Here is a 15,521-nt window from a genome sequence, read left to right as displayed (position 1 = left end):
ACGCGGCGTCCTAATTGCTCGGCAGAGTTGCTACGGCAGGGGGTTTTCAGCACTTTGCCTTTCTTTTCATGTCTTTGATGTCGGGTTTTTTTTTTTTTTGTTTGTCGGTTCGACTGCGGTGCAAGACGTAAACTCGCATGATGCCTCTTTAGACAAAATGTAGTTTATGTCAATGTAGTTAAAAAATGACTGCGTTTTTACAGGTTTTCTGTACATTGGCTATCATTTTGGTTCATTGTGGTGGCATGGTTAAGTTACAAAAATAAAAGGATTGGCATTACTGTTTGTGTAAAAGCTTTCTTTACATTTATGCCATTTTTGTTAGTTTGTTTATGGTGCATGGTTCATGATGCTAGTTTTTGATTGATTTTATTTTTTTTAGTTTGTTTATGGTGCATGGATCATGAAAGTAGTTTTTGATTAATTTTATTTTTTCAGTTTGTTTATGGTGCATGGTTCATGATGCTATTTTTTCTAATTAATTTTTAAAAATGTGTTTATTATGCATGTTATTTTTTTATTTTTTATTTTTTTAGTTTGTTTATGGTGCATGCTTCTTAATGCTAGTTTTTTGATGTATTTTTATTTATTTTTTTAGTTTGTTTATGGTGCATGGTTCATAATGCTAGTTTTTTAAAATTTTATATATTTTATTTGTTTTGTGGTGCATAGTTCCTAATACTAGTTTTTTATTTATTTTTTGTTTATTATGGTGCTATTTTTTGGTTTTTTTTGTTTGTTCATGCCATTTTTTATTTGCCAGCTAGCTTTTACTAGCACAAGTTTTAAGAATATTTTAGAAAAAAACACATTTTGGTTAAATACATTGTATAATAAATTGTTTATTGTTTAGTTTGACTGTAAAATGATATAAATCCTTTTTTGGGGGGTATATTTTGATCTAATGACATTTCCTGACATAAATTGTCCCTAAAAAGTAAAAACTTATCTCACAATATCTCACATATTCATGAATTCATCCCATCCCTTCATTTTTTTCATTACTGAAATAACATTTTTCTTTTAACTCCACTATTTAACTAATATACGCAAAAAAATATTCCAGGCCGGAATATCCCCCCCTCATTAAAAATTACTGACGCGACAATCTTTGCAGAATTCATTACATGCGCCCAATATATGAAATAAAATAGACAATACGCTCACATCCTCCAATGTGAAGAAACAGCATATTTACAATCTGTTCTGTTGGCTGTCAGTGCCAGAGTGTTTAACAAGCTCTAATTTGATTCAAAAAAAGGGGGAGGGGCTGGTGGGTCCGGCGTGGAGGAGGGGGTTTAGGGGGGGTACCAGAGCGCATTGCGCATTTGTCTCAGGGGCCGCCGTGCTGAGGTAAATATAGCAACAAAACGCCACCAGTTGATATGAAGGAGTGCTGTTTGCGACCTGTAAATGTGTGGGTGTAGAGATAGTAGGATGGGCAATTTCCCATGTTGGATTACATGCATTTTAAGGAGATGTGATAACAACAGTGTAGAACAGATATGGGCAAATTATGGGCCCGTTAGGCTTTTTAATCCGGCCCACCAACGTTGTCCAAATATGTTTTTTTCCAAGATGGCGCCGTCACCCGGAAGTGGTAGTAGCTGTGTCCACTCTTATTTGTTTTTGGTGTTTTTACAGCCCCTCTATCTTTTTTAAATGACATTTTAATATTTCTTAATACATTCCTTTTTACTTTGTACTTTATACTTTTTACTTGAATGATGAGTGATGAGTATGTTAATACTTAATAGTCATTTTTTTCTGTTTATGTTTAGTATGTACTGTTAACGGATGTACTTTTTTATATGTATCCTATCTTGTGCTGACCCCGCCCATCTGTCACATTTTTTAAGTCAATATGGCCCCCGCCCGGGCCCGAAAAGTTTGCCCACCAAGACAAAGTGTTAGGCCAGTTGGCTCCCGTCTGACTAGGTGTATGCGGTTGTAGAATGTGTTTCTTAAGAGTGTGTTGAGAGGGAAGTAGGACGGTCTGTGTGTCTAATCAGAAAGGCCCTTGTGTGTCCCCGTCTCTATGTCTCCAGGGTCCTGGTCTCCCTCCCACACAACACCTCGGGGCGGCCTGATAGCATCCAGAAAGCTCCTTGGTAGAAAGATGTCTCAGTGAGAGTCGTTGGAAAGAGAAGATGTCATCAAACTCAGGTTTTTAGATACTTATTTTTGCTCTTTTGCTCAAATCTCTCATTTTGTGTGGCCAGAAAGTCAATAATGAGTCCCAACTTTCTGTCTTAGGATCAAATTTAAATGAAGAGTATAGATGTATATTACATTTCATGATTTTCCACCTTTTAAATCAATATTTGTCATTTTTAATCTATTTTTTCTGTTTTTAGTTCAAAAATCATTTGGTAAAATCTAAAAATATATTTTAAAAATGCTCAAATAAACATTGTTTTAGATCTATTAAAAAATGGATATTCAGGGAGTTTAATCCAGTTATTTTAATCATTTTATTAAAAAAATGTCTAAATATTATATCTAAAGCAACCCGCAAACCAACCCCAGTCTGACACCCTTCCTATAAACCATAATCATAAATATAGCTCTCCCTGTTTGCCATTTAACATAAAAAAATGTACATTTTCTTTCACATAACGTATTTTGCGGACTATAAGCTAAATAATTCACACCAAAAAATAGCTATAAAACTATTTGTCATTTTCCAAAGGCCATTTTTCTTTAAATCACAACCCAAAAAAACAGGTTTCATATCCATAAAGAAAAATAAAAACCTGAATTTTACACCCAGCCAAACTATAAAAAAATAGTCTGAATTTATTATAAGGGAAAAAAGACAACTCTTTAAATATTGTGTATCTTTTAGATCCCACCAGCATCAGTTCAGTTTCCCAGTTCCGTCTCCTCCATTACCGGCGATCAATAAGTCAATAGATTTGGCGTCTAGATCTCGCCAACACACACACACACACGTGTGTGTGTGTGTGGAGTCAAAGTGAGTCGGCTATTAATTAATAGCTCAGGACACCATTGTCGCGTGCGGATATTTTCCAATCGTAAGGCGATCTCCTTTCCTACCGACACAATAAGACGCAATTAAGATGTCAGGAAATGAATGTGCCAGGCGTGGGCCTTAATCAAGATTTCACGCAAAGTCCTTGTCATCCCCAAAATGGCCGTCAAGCCCCCTTTGACCACCATTGATTCAACAATTAGCGCTTCAGCAAGTTTTTTTCCGAAAATAACAAAGAATTAAGAGCCAAAATTGAGTTTATCTGATATTTTTACCTTGTTTTTGGGTGTAAATGTCGACAAATTGATGAAAAAACCTCTTGAAATTGTTCCATAACCAAAAATGATGTATTATTTATGAGTTTGGCAAGAGAACAAGCAATGTTGCTCACTAAACGGACCTGTCACCATTGACGTTATCAAAAGGGCTCATGAATTATTGAAAAACAATTCTTTACCAATAAATAATGTTTGGAACAAAGAGACGTTCCCGATCCGATAAAAAAGCGTCAACTTGTACTTTTAGTTCATTTATTATAGCGAAAAAAAAACATTTTGGTTTGGTGGAGTCACGTTTCACATGAAATGGACAAAAATTGGCATGGTTATTTTTTAAATCTTTTTTTTCATATGAAACCTATGCCTCAGATGATTTAAATTTCAGGAATATTAAAAAAAAAATGGCTTACAAATGAGGTGAAATACAAAAAGAAAAATAATGAATGTTTTTTTTGTGTATAAACATATTTTACATGTGCCCGTACCGTATTTTACAGTCATTTTTTTGTTATATATTGTTATATATAACATAAAAATCCCCTTTAAAAGGAGATCTAACACCACACAGCAAAAAAAAAAAACCAAAAAAAAAACATATATTATGATCTCACATTTGTGTCCAAAAATTTTACTTTTACCCAAATTTAATTGGGTAAAAAAAAAAGAAAATAAACGAAAATAAAGGTCATAGGTCATATAGGTCAACGTGGTGCCTCATGCAAACATTTTGGATAAGAATACCCTCATTTTATTTTTATTTTTTAGGAGGATTTCGTGTTGAACTATAACGAGGCCAGCCTCTGTAAGTAATAATAATAATGTTAATAATAATAATAATAACAGCATGTTAACACAAAACTGCAGAATGGTTCGCCTTGTTTGACAAAGTATCGACCGTGCCAGCTGCATCCTCCTCCTCTTCCTTTTCGTGCCACCAGGGGGCGTTTTAGTAGTTTTTTTTTGGCCGTAAAAAAAAAAATCACTCCTGTAGGCTCGGTATCATCAGGTAGTCCCTTTTTTTTAATCGTTTTCATAAATAGTCTTTTATTCTTCTAGATGTCCTTCCTTGGAAACGAAAAAAAAACGTAAATAGCCTCCTAGTGGTGATGTTGGGCGTCACAGGCCCAATGCCGCCGCATGTTTCTTGGCCTTGAGTCTCAGATCGGCGATGCTGGAGTTCTTGCTTGTGTTTTTAGCGGCGGCGGCGGCGGCGACTACCGACGCCGCCGATGCCGATTCGGCGGCGAGTGTGGCGAGGGGTAGGCCGAAGGGTGGCGCCGGGAACATCATGTAGGGGGCGTGTGCGGCCAGGTGAGAGTGGAGGTGGTGTTGCGCGTGCGCCACGGCGCTGTCCAGCTGAAGCTGCGCCTGAACCTGAAAGGAGAAGGGCGGCACGTTGCAATGACTATCCTATAGGACGCACGCAAAAGGGGGGGAGAGGGGATGGGGAGGGGAGGAGAAAGGGGGGAGAACATGCGTTAAGTTTGGAGTGGCTCATGGGACATTCATTGTCAACTTGAGATTGTTTTTTTCGGTGTGGTTTTAGGGTTTTAGGCATTTTTATTGGATTTAGGTCTACGGAATGTTAAGAAAATGGTGTAAAATGTCAGTTTTAGATTTTTGTGTGATGATGTTGGTTCATGTTATGACTTAAAAATGCTTTTTTGGAAGATTTTGACTTATTTTTTGAATAGAAACTCGTTTTTAAGCACTATTTTTTAAAATTGTCATGGTAAAATGGTAGATAAGGTTACCAAGGCACAATGTACATATAAGATTTGTTGGATTTTTAGTAGCATCTTGTTGAAAAAATGATGGTGGTTATTAAATATATGCATTGGGTTGAATAACTAAAATTATCCCAAAGGAACGTTAAAATGATGAAATTAATAAATGTGAAGCTTATCATTTTAAAAATGGACATGTTTTACAATATAGGGCCTTTATAATGTTAAAACTCTTATCTTATGCATTCCAATTTATCAGGATGAAACTGAAATACATTTTGTTTACAATTGAAATGTATTGTTATAAATATAACATTTTGATACCATTACAATTATTCTATTTATCATTAGGTGATAGAGCATTAATCGTAGATAATATTTCTTTACATCAATTTTGAGCAGCAAGATAAGGTTATTTTTCAGGGATCATATATCATATATCATAAATCTTTAACATGAAATAATACTAATAAAACACATAGCATAACAATATTGTTAAAATAATTGAAATGACCCCCAAAAAGGCCCAGATTTTCATGCATTTTGACTTTGAAATTTTCCGTATGGCTCTCAAAGAATAACTTTTAAAAAAATATAAACCATTTCTGACCCAAAGTAGGCCCTTCCGAATCGGCGCCATATGCTACAATATATCTTTAGCATTGTAACAACATTTAAGGGCACCTTGAAAAAGACACTTGCCTGTTGGAAAGGCATCCGTAAAGCCCCCACATTGACGTAGGGCGCCACACGACAAGCCTCAAATTGATTGGCTGCTCCAATCAGGACCCCTGGAGGTACAAAACAAGAACAATTATTATCAAAGAACGAGAAAGTTGGAATAAATACATATTTCTTCTTCATCCCATTGCTAATATGGGGCTATTTTTCTTTTATAATTTGACGTTTCCAAGCTCAAAATGTCAAAATTTTGATCATTTTCAAAGTCCTTTAAACAGAACAAATCAAACAATACCTGGAAAGAGCTTAGTTGTATTTAACTTTATGTTTATATGGATGTTGCTACATTTTTAAGCCTCCTAAAAAATACATTTTAAAACAGTCAATGGCCGTCTTCTCTGTTTTTTTGCAATATTTAAGCGCAAAATTGATTTAAAATGATTAACATAACATTAAATGTACAGAGTATTCCATTTTTTGTCATAAAATAAGTATTTTGAACAATTTTTCATCACTAAACACCCTCATAACATCATTAAATGATGTGAAATGACAATTAATTGCATTATGTTTAGTTATGTTATGCTACATCATGTTGTATAGTGCATTTTATCAATGGTAAATTCAGCATAATCATACCTTTATGTAACTGGTTTTCTTGCTTCCTGCATTTAGCTCTTCTATTCTGGAACCAAACCTGTTGAAATACACAAAAATCATATCAATTTGATCTTTTTAAAGTGACCCTAACGACGACAAGTGACCATTTAAAATCCTCCAAAATGAAATGTGCGAGAGCTGTAAAAAAAGTGGGTGTTTAGCAAGAAAGAAAATAGAAATATCGACTAGTGCATCCAGCAGGCAAATTGCAAAGATGTTGCAAGACGATTGCCTTGTCATAAATAACCTTGTCAGGGTGGGTGTCATCTTTCTCTTCACTAGGGTCCCTACAGACTCGCTTTGAATGGACTGTGCTATCGAGTAGCCGCCATCTATGGGCCTGCCGTCCCTCCCACTCACTTCTCTTTCTGTTGTCTCTCCTTGCACGGCATTAAATGACCGCTATCGTTAATTACTGCACGTCAACCAACAAAAAAATAGGAAAAAATCTATATTAAACGACATTATGGAGCCTTTTAGGTGATGTTTTGCGGTATAAAACATTAAAAAATGTAAATCGAGGCAAGGAGCAAATAGAAAATAAAGCTAAAAAAGGCTTTATATTCAAGATATTAATATATTAATATGTAAATATGTACTGGTGGTGATTGTGATGTGAAAAAATCAGCGTTTAAAGGATGCAAATGGGGGGGATTGCAAAGTAAACGGGGGGTACAAATGGAACAAAACAAATCTGTTGAGCACTCTTATTATTTTCACCACAGAAAGGCTGGATATTAATTCTTTTGGTGGTGCCTGAAAGACCCCCACCCAAGACCCCCCCTCGCTTCATCCTTCCTTGGAAGCCTCACTGGGTTTTTGCCCAGATGGTCTTTTTTTTTTTTTTTTGCTTGTGGGCCCTCTAGGTAACAACAACATGTTACACACACTCACTCACACACACACACACACATTCATTCATTGAGGATTAAAAGCATGTGCGTTCACGTGACGTAAATACACACACAAATACACACTTATATACACACACATGACTCCCAAGTGGGATTGTTAACACATTAATTGAGTAAGTATCATTGTTTGAATGGGCAACAATACATCAAAATGAGGCAATACGTCGATATATTTTTATTACAGTGGACAAATAAACTATGTCGATCCACATAATATTAAATTAGGACTATCACGTTGGGAAAAATAAAGATTTCTATTGAATATATGCTTTAGAATATGGTTTATTAATAAAGTTTTTTCATAAGATGATGAGATTTAATAGGGGAAATGTAAATGTTTAAATCCCAGCTAAAGTAAAATAACTGTGTCATTTTTTTTAATCATTCCAAATATGAAAATATCGTTTAAGTAATGCACACGCATGTTTAGCAGTGCATTTCTTATTTGGAATGACTAATTATTCCCTGGAGAAATCAACTCCAATGCATGATTACGGATGGAAATTTTTTAATTCATGAGTATTACCATTTACAAACGACACCAAATAACATTTTAAATTCAATCACATATTCCCCCAATATCTATCAAATCTCCACAAATTACAACTTTAATAGAACTACCATCATTTTTGGTCTAAGTAAAAACATGCAATTTCCCCCTTAATGCATTATACTTCTATTTTCCCCATTTTTTGACTTACCCATTACTATTATCACAGTATAGCATTGTAACCCATACATATATTCATAAATAACTTGTCACATTGTTATAAACCATTGGTTATGGCTATCTGTCTATCTATTTATGCATCAATGTATAGTATTGCATTTTCTAATATTGTTTCTCTTGTACAGCGTCATGCAGTGCAACACAAGCAAGTGTGTGTACAAATATGTGTACAAAATGTGTGTGTGCAGGTGTGTTTATGTACTGACCTGTACACGGGCCTCGGACAGGCCGAGCCTCTGACTGAGTTCCTCCCGCATGAAGGCATCCGGGTAGTGCGTCTCATCGAAAAGCCTCTCCAATTCGTTGAGTTGCTCCAATGTGAAGTTAGTCCGACTTCTCCTCTGCTTGATTTTGGTCTGCGCTTCGTCCTCCATGCTTTTCCCGGATTCTTCTTTCCTCTCTTTCACATCCGTGTTACCTTCCGAAAAGAATATCCACGTAAGACTACAACTTCTTGCTTTATTCCAATCTCAAACACACTTTTTTTTAGATACTTTACTGCATGAAAGATGGAGGTTTGCCTTATTGAAAGATATGTTAGGTTAAAAAAGGTGAGGATCCCCATCATAAGCACCCCCCCCCCCAAAAAAAATACCCATCAAAGAGCAGATCACAGCTCGGATGTTTTGTCGAGCTACATAAAGCTCTTTAATTATTAAGCGCTTATAAATATGCAAGGTTTTGTGTGCATGGTACTGTTGGGGATGCGTGCACGTGCATGTGTGAGAGTGTGTGTGAGAGAGTGTGTGTGTGTGAGAGAGAGAGGGAGAGCCACGCGGGAAACACGCAACCCGGTTGAGCAAGGCCGCTTGAAAAAAATAAATGATTATATTGAGAAAAAATGAAATTAAGAGGATATGTTGACATGTTTTAATCTGCTGTAGAGCAAAATTTTGACTGATAAATTGTTTTTTTTTGTAAACATGAAATAGAGAAAAGGTGGAAATTTAAAATGCATGGATTTATAAATAAAGGTCATGAATTGAATGAATGCATTTTTGTGTACATATGATAGTATGATTATTTAATTCTTTTGGATACTAAATTGAGGAATCAATATATTTATAGGTCATATTACGGTTACAAATTGACAAGTTAACCTATACCTAAAAGATTTAACGTTTAAAAAAATGATACTAATAAGTCCAGCAATAAAAACAAAATACAAACGAAATTGCATTTGCAAAATATAAAACATTGATTCCATTCATATATTTTTACCCATCATATCATTGTCAAATATTAAATGATCCAAACGTAAAAACATCCAAAGTATCTGTGATAAAATCTATCATTTATCTCCCAAAATCATATTTCCGAGCCCCAACTTTTTAATATATCGGTCAATCAACGTAAAATCCTTACCGTCAATGACTTTGGGACTCCCGGAATCTCTGTGCCTCTCGGGCCCGATCCCCTCCACTTCTCTAGCCGGCGAGAGCGCCACGTTCCGGGCCACGAGTGCGGCCGCTACCGCCTCTTCCCGGCTCCCTGGCTCCGGGGCTTGGCTCTCCCCTCCAGCGGCTCTAGCGGCCGCTCTAGCCGCACCAGTCTCCAACACCTCCCGATAGGTGATCACCTCCTTCTTCTCCTTGACTTTGTGATCGAAAGACTTAGACACGAAGGCGGTGAGTTCTTCCATCACACACACACTCTCTCGAGGTTTTTTCTCCCCCCTTTTTCGCCCAAAAAGAAGGGAAAAATGAGTCAGTCAAGGCAAGGCAGACTTTTTTCTCCGCGTCCTTTTTCGCTCCACGGCAGGCGGCTTAAGACATCAAGGTAGTGTGGCCCCTTGAAACAAAAGGGTAGAAAAGAAGAAAAAAAAACACCAAACAACCCCCCCAAAAAAAGCTGAGATGATGCTGATGCCAAGTCAGGCGCCCGAAAATGGCACGTCAAAACGCGTCTCTCCTCCCCGGCCAATTTCTCCCTCCTTTTAGTACAGCGGAGTTGTGGAACCTGCTGGTGATCCTCGATTGAAGTCACACTATTTATACTTTGCGGCGCATTGCCCCCTTGATCCGTGCAAATTACCTCCCCTCAGGATGCCGGGATACGAGACCCCCCCACACCCACCCACACCTCCTCGTTGCCTTCCTCCCTCCCTCCATCCCTCCCTCTCCTCCTTCCATCCACCCTTAAGTGAAGAAAAAAAGGAGAAGAAATATTAAGCAGTAGCAGGGCCGCCTCAGCTATTGGTCATTCATCCTAGATTGACAAGAAGGACTAATTAATTTAATTAAGAGCTCATTCGATGCTATTGTCCTGAGTTACTTTTTAAACACCCGAGAGAATGTCATGAATCTCAGCTTTCTCTCTCTCTCGGATGCTCTTGCTCTCTTTCTTTTTCTCTCTCTCTCTCTTTGCAGGGGAGTGGCTTGGAAATCTGGGAAAATGACGAGAGAGTTTTCTCTTCTATCGCTGATCAATAGAACATGGAGGTGATGAGTGATAGACGAGTTTATGAGGAGGTTTTGATTAGTGTTTTTTTTGCAAGCACTGGGCATTTTGTTTATCTTTGTGGGGAGGTTTTTGTGTGTTTGTGCGTTTGAGAGAATAAATGAACTCGTTTGGAGATAAATGAAGACATAAATGGAGATTGGAGTGGAAGTGAAAGGGCGATAAAACTAAGGCTCAGGGCCCAAAGGTGGCCTGGATTTTGGATTATTGCAATCTGGACAAAAAAATATATGTACATGCATCTTTTTAGTTTCTGCAAACACATTTTATTTGAAATTAGGTTTCGTTTCTATAGGTTTTGAGGAGAATGCATTGTTTTAAATGATGAATTCAAAGTTTAAATGATATATTATGATATATTGCATTATATATTGCATTATACCATATGATTTATATTATATCATGATGCTCTATGTTATGTTGTTATGTTATAGTATGTTAGATTAGGTTATATCATATCCTTTAAATTATATTATGATATGATATTTCAATTAAAAATACATAACAATGTTGATTGAGTTGATTTACTCACCACATAAAACGACTTGTAAATTTGATTCTGCAAAAAAATACGTGATAAACTTGAATATTGACTCATATTGAGTACAATTGACCTTTTCTTATATTATATATAATATTTCATCTGTATTTTATGAAATGCTACGCCTTGAATGATCCCCGCAGAAATGCTATATACGTGGCTTTAATCCTCAGAGGCCCTTTTAAAGACATCTTTATGTTGTTAAATAGCAGCTAAACGTTCAATTATAACGCTTCTCTCTCTTCTCCTCGTATGCCTTGCCAATGGGCTCGCTAATTACCGATGGAATTATTATGGTCCATATTTGTAAATAAACAATGAGAGCAATTAAGAGAAAAGAGCAAGGTTTTTTTTTCTTTCCACGCTGCTAAATGAGCCGTGTTTATTGATAATCTATATGTATCTCAATTTCCACACCGTGATGATAATAATTCCCGCAGATTAAATATTAACGACGCTTCAGTGTGTGAACCTTTAAGCATTAATTACTGTAATTCCCGAAACGCCGCAGCCCAAAGCAGCATTGCGTGCTGCCTAATTGCGGTGATGAGCATCCTGTTTACCTTTGCGACTCCCCCCGATTTCAAGAGTTGCAGGCAAATCATGTTATGAATTCAACAGTACTTTATAGATGGAATACAAATGTATAAATGTAGAAAAATCCAAGTATTTTTGGGTCTGTTTTGTCTGCAAGAGAATTGATGAAATCTATTACATTGAAAATTCTAAATATGTTGTTTTATAGTGGTAAAAATGATAATGATACAGTACAGTTCAGTTGTATTTAACTTTTATATCGGTTTCCCGAACATTTCATCTTTAGGAATTCTCTCCTACTATTCATTTATAATTCATGCTTGATACATTTTTATGTAAATTTCATTGTTGATGAACACTTACTTTGATAATAATCTGTTTTTTTAGAGCAGAAAAATGTAAAAATAGAATAAAAAGGCAAAATGTATATGAAATACTTACTGAAACATTTTAATTACATGGAGAAATAGCAAGATGAAAAAGAAAATATCATTAAAATATTATTTCACAAGTGAAATCCAATGTCACTTTAAAAAAATGGTATTCAATAATACTATTTACTTTCTAATCAATGGCAAATCAGAAAATCCGGGAAAAAACGCACATGGAATTGTTACCAGACTGTAGTAGTCAATCTATCGATGTATCTGAAGCTGAGTGTAACAGCATGGATTCGAACGACAAGCTCTGGTTCGACTTTTTTTGTCTAAACACTCTAGCGTGTATATCGTGGAGCTCGACAACGGTGAGGAGCGTGATGCACAACATCTATAATGTCTATTTCTTCTATTTTAAAACTCTGATTTCACATGCAAATGAGCCTACCCCTCACGAAGATATATGTGCTTCAAATCGCATTGCAATCTGATAAATCGGATCAATAATTAGACCATACCGTTGTAATTTTAGCCTGGCTAGCACGCTAGCTAGTGTAAACATGAAATGTTTGGCATACTATATCCTTGAAAAGCAACACATTTCCCATTAAGTCTCTATTCCGATGAGTTATTTGTAGTAACCGCGTGAATGTAGTGTTGATCGGGACTGTTTGACGTGCAAGTGGCTGCTCTGAAACATGCCACAAACATTTGTGAACCTCGTGTTTATTTGTTTGTGTCAGTGATCCAGTCATGGGTCGACGCTCATCCAGCAGCGAAGGTGAAAGCCGAAGTAGAAAGAAGAAGAAACAACGACGGCGATCGTCGTCATCTTCATCCTCATCCTCGTCCTCCTCCTCCGGGAGTCGAGCGACAGGTAGCCGGAGTCATAGATCCATCCGCCGGAGTCGCTCACGGTCCAGAGACAGAGACAGGAGGTGAAGACAACCATCTATGCATTCAAATCAACACTGTACAATCATGCAAATCCAGAATTACAATTTTTATCCATAAACAATTCATATTTTCAATTGTTATTCATTGAAGTCCATAGTCAGGATTTACAAGAAGTAAAAATTCTTGAAAATGCATGCATCTTAAGTCATTTCACTGCCTTTAAAGTAGAAAATGTCCCAGAAATATGTTGACAAAAGTGTTGCACTGATGCTAATCAATGAGATGCCTGCATGCAGAAAGGTTTAATTAAAAATTGGAAGATCAAATTGACTCCAGATTCTAGCTCACAGTTTAGCAGAGAGCCATAAGCATCCATCCAAAGAGCCACGTGGCTCCCGAGCCATAGGTTCCCTACCCCTGAGTTACAGGATACCGATACACCTTATTCATTAATGATACAGAACTGTCAATCAGTTTGAAGTTGACATGTTTTCTCCCCCAGATCCCCAAAACATGCATAGTAAGAATAACATGGATATTATAATTTGTTTTCAAATGCTATTAGTTCATCTTTTGATGGCAGGCAGTTTTTACAACGCTCCCTTTTGAGAGGTTCAGAGTGACTGGAGCCCCCGTCAAGCCGTTATCCATCCTCAGTTATGTGAAGCTGCTTACACAAGGCCGGTTGATGGTAATTATTTATGAGGCCTGGTCAAGGTCCATTACTGCTGATGGGAAGTCGTTGCCTGTCTACGCAGGGTGGGCGGGGCTAGCAGACCCTGGGAGCTCTCATCACTTATGTTAACCAATACATTTTGATCAATTTGTATATATAGTGAGATCTAGTGCGCAAATGGTATACAGAAAGTTTTCAAGGAAGTCACAAATTACACAAATGTACAGTTTTTAAACCTGTCGTGATTGAATTGGATTGGATAACTTTATTCATCCCGTATTCGGGAAATTTCGTTGTCATAGTAGCAAGAGGGTGAGAATACAGACACAGAAAATACATTTTAGACATAAATAGATGAGTAATAGGTTAATAAATAAATACATGAATAAATATATAAATAAATAAGCGTGTTACTGAAAAAAATATACACACATAAATATAAGCACAAATATACATACACATACATACATATATAAGCACATATATACATACATGTATGTTTTTTTAAAGATTTTTTTTGTTCTTTTTAGACAAAAGAAGCGTTCGAGCAGCAGCTCGTCCACACACAGTTCATCACGAAAGAGGCGAAGTCGTAGCGGCGAGAAAGGAAGGAGCCACCGCTCGCACAGATCACGGAGTCGGGACAGAAGGTAAAAACAAACTACTACTACTAGTAAGTATTTGTTTCTGTGGTATATAATCCTTTGTGTTGGATACTATGCTACTGTTAAGAAAAAAATCATAGCAACGTGCCGAGTAAGGCATTACAAAAAAAGTAGAAAAATTGTCATCTAACAGGATTCCAAGCATGCCGCAATATTATATTTTTAGGATACATTTTTAGGAACTGCTAATACAGCTGCAATGTATTGAATATTAAAAAAAAACATTTTAGAAGGTACTAATATTTCTGAAATATTCAAACATTATGTCAATCAAAGACACTGATATTATGTGTTGAATATGTTAGCTAGGAAATGACATTTTATCCAAAAAATTGCTAGTCTTTTGTTGTTTAATGTAGTTTTGTATTCATCCAACATATGTCTAACCAGATATGGTAATTTAGACTATTTACAATTGCCAATTGTGTTTGCCAAAAGGTAAGTTCAATGACATTGTTGCATCTACTACATTATATAATTGCATAGTTTCTAATCCAATAGTGTCAACTTAGATATAGATTGCCAAAGTCATCATTGTTGCCATCCTTTTTTTGCACTTTGAAATCTCTTATGATGCCAACTCCATTCAGTCATTATGCTAAAAACAACATAATTAGCCATAAGTTGATTTGTTGAGTCACAATAACCTCCATATCATACACAACTTATTTTTCTTTAGCATTTCAAGCCATTCACAAATTCAGTATCCACACTTACACCACACATAAACATACATTGCAGCCTATGTATTCTTTTTTCCGCAACATAAAGGCAACGTCTCCCTCCGTGTGCGGTGCCCTCGTGTCATTACCATCGCTAATCTGCTGCTAATGAACCAGTAAAATGCCGTTTTTTTCCTCCTTTAAATCCCTCACACGTACACACAGACGTGCACAGATGCACACGCGGAAAAAAAGGTTTTTCGTAATGTATGCAGCGAGCGCCGTCCTTTGTTTATTTGCATGTGGGCGCCGTGGAGAAATGGGATCATTTCAATCACAAATGGAGGGGAAACGTAGTTTCATATCCTCATTAGAAAGGTGTTAGCACCAAGGAAAGTAAGACCTTTGACATGCTAGTTAATGCTTGCACTGTTGGGCAACTTTGGGGGGGGGGGGGGGGGGGGCTTCACTTTTCAGGATGAACAGTCAATCACCGCGGCGACGGCGATGGGAACATCTGTCGGGAAACGGCGTCAGATGAAAGGTGCGGCGGATTTGGGAGATTTAGAAATGGAGCCCGTGACATTGGCGCGTACAAATGCGGAGACGTGATTAGCGCAGTTGTGTAATCAGCTTAGCGACGACGAACAGTTGGGAAGAGTCGAAAAAAGGAGCCGGAGTGATTCAGTGCTATTTTGTCGGAAATTCAGGGTGTTATTTT

At 36.9% G+C, this 15,521-nt stretch overlaps 2 protein-coding genes and 1 long non-coding RNA gene across 4 annotated transcripts in view; 2 read left to right on the top strand and 1 right to left on the bottom strand.

Annotated features, from left to right (window-relative positions):
• The first annotated feature begins 2,044 nt into the window (after positions 1-2,044).
• Positions 2,045-8,564, top strand: LOC144200468 (uncharacterized). Its single transcript, XR_013327116.1, has 3 exons — positions 2,045-2,166; positions 7,067-7,207; positions 8,174-8,564. It is a non-coding gene; the product is annotated as an uncharacterized LOC144200468 (long non-coding RNA).
• shox2 (shox homeobox 2) lies at positions 3,546-10,049 on the bottom strand. 2 transcript variants are annotated; one of them, XM_077722646.1, is made up of 5 exons: positions 9,351-10,049; positions 8,192-8,403; positions 6,321-6,378; positions 5,703-5,791; positions 3,546-4,647 (listed from the first exon to the last, which is right to left on the bottom strand). In XM_077722646.1, exons 1-5 carry the CDS (start codon positions 9,625-9,627, stop codon positions 4,390-4,392), a joined length of 894 nt encoding a protein of 297 aa, XP_077578772.1. In that variant the 5' UTR covers positions 9,628-10,049; the 3' UTR covers positions 3,546-4,389. The 2 variants fall into 2 exon arrangements, with proteins under 2 accessions (XP_077578772.1, XP_077578771.1); XM_077722645.1 differs by having other exon boundaries at positions 3,546-4,683; positions 9,351-10,048.
• A 2,141-nt stretch (positions 10,050-12,190) lies between these two features.
• The window catches only part of rsrc1 (arginine/serine-rich coiled-coil 1), a 78,162-nt gene continuing 74,831 nt past the window's right edge, over positions 12,191-15,521 (top strand). Inside the window, exons 1-3 of the mRNA XM_077722166.1 lie at positions 12,191-12,268; positions 12,644-12,838; positions 14,004-14,123. Coding sequence (XP_077578292.1) covers positions 12,654-12,838; positions 14,004-14,123 — 305 coding nt within the window. The 5' untranslated portion in view covers positions 12,191-12,268; positions 12,644-12,653. The remainder of the gene's footprint in view (positions 12,269-12,643; positions 12,839-14,003; positions 14,124-15,521) is intronic.

Source organism: Stigmatopora nigra, chromosome 8 (genome assembly GCF_051989575.1).
Source record: "Stigmatopora nigra isolate UIUO_SnigA chromosome 8, RoL_Snig_1.1, whole genome shotgun sequence".
NCBI classification, from domain to species: Eukaryota; Metazoa; Chordata; class Actinopteri; order Syngnathiformes; family Syngnathidae; genus Stigmatopora; species Stigmatopora nigra.
The sequence above is the reverse complement of the archived record's forward strand: the minus strand, read 5'-3'. Positions and strand labels throughout refer to the sequence as shown.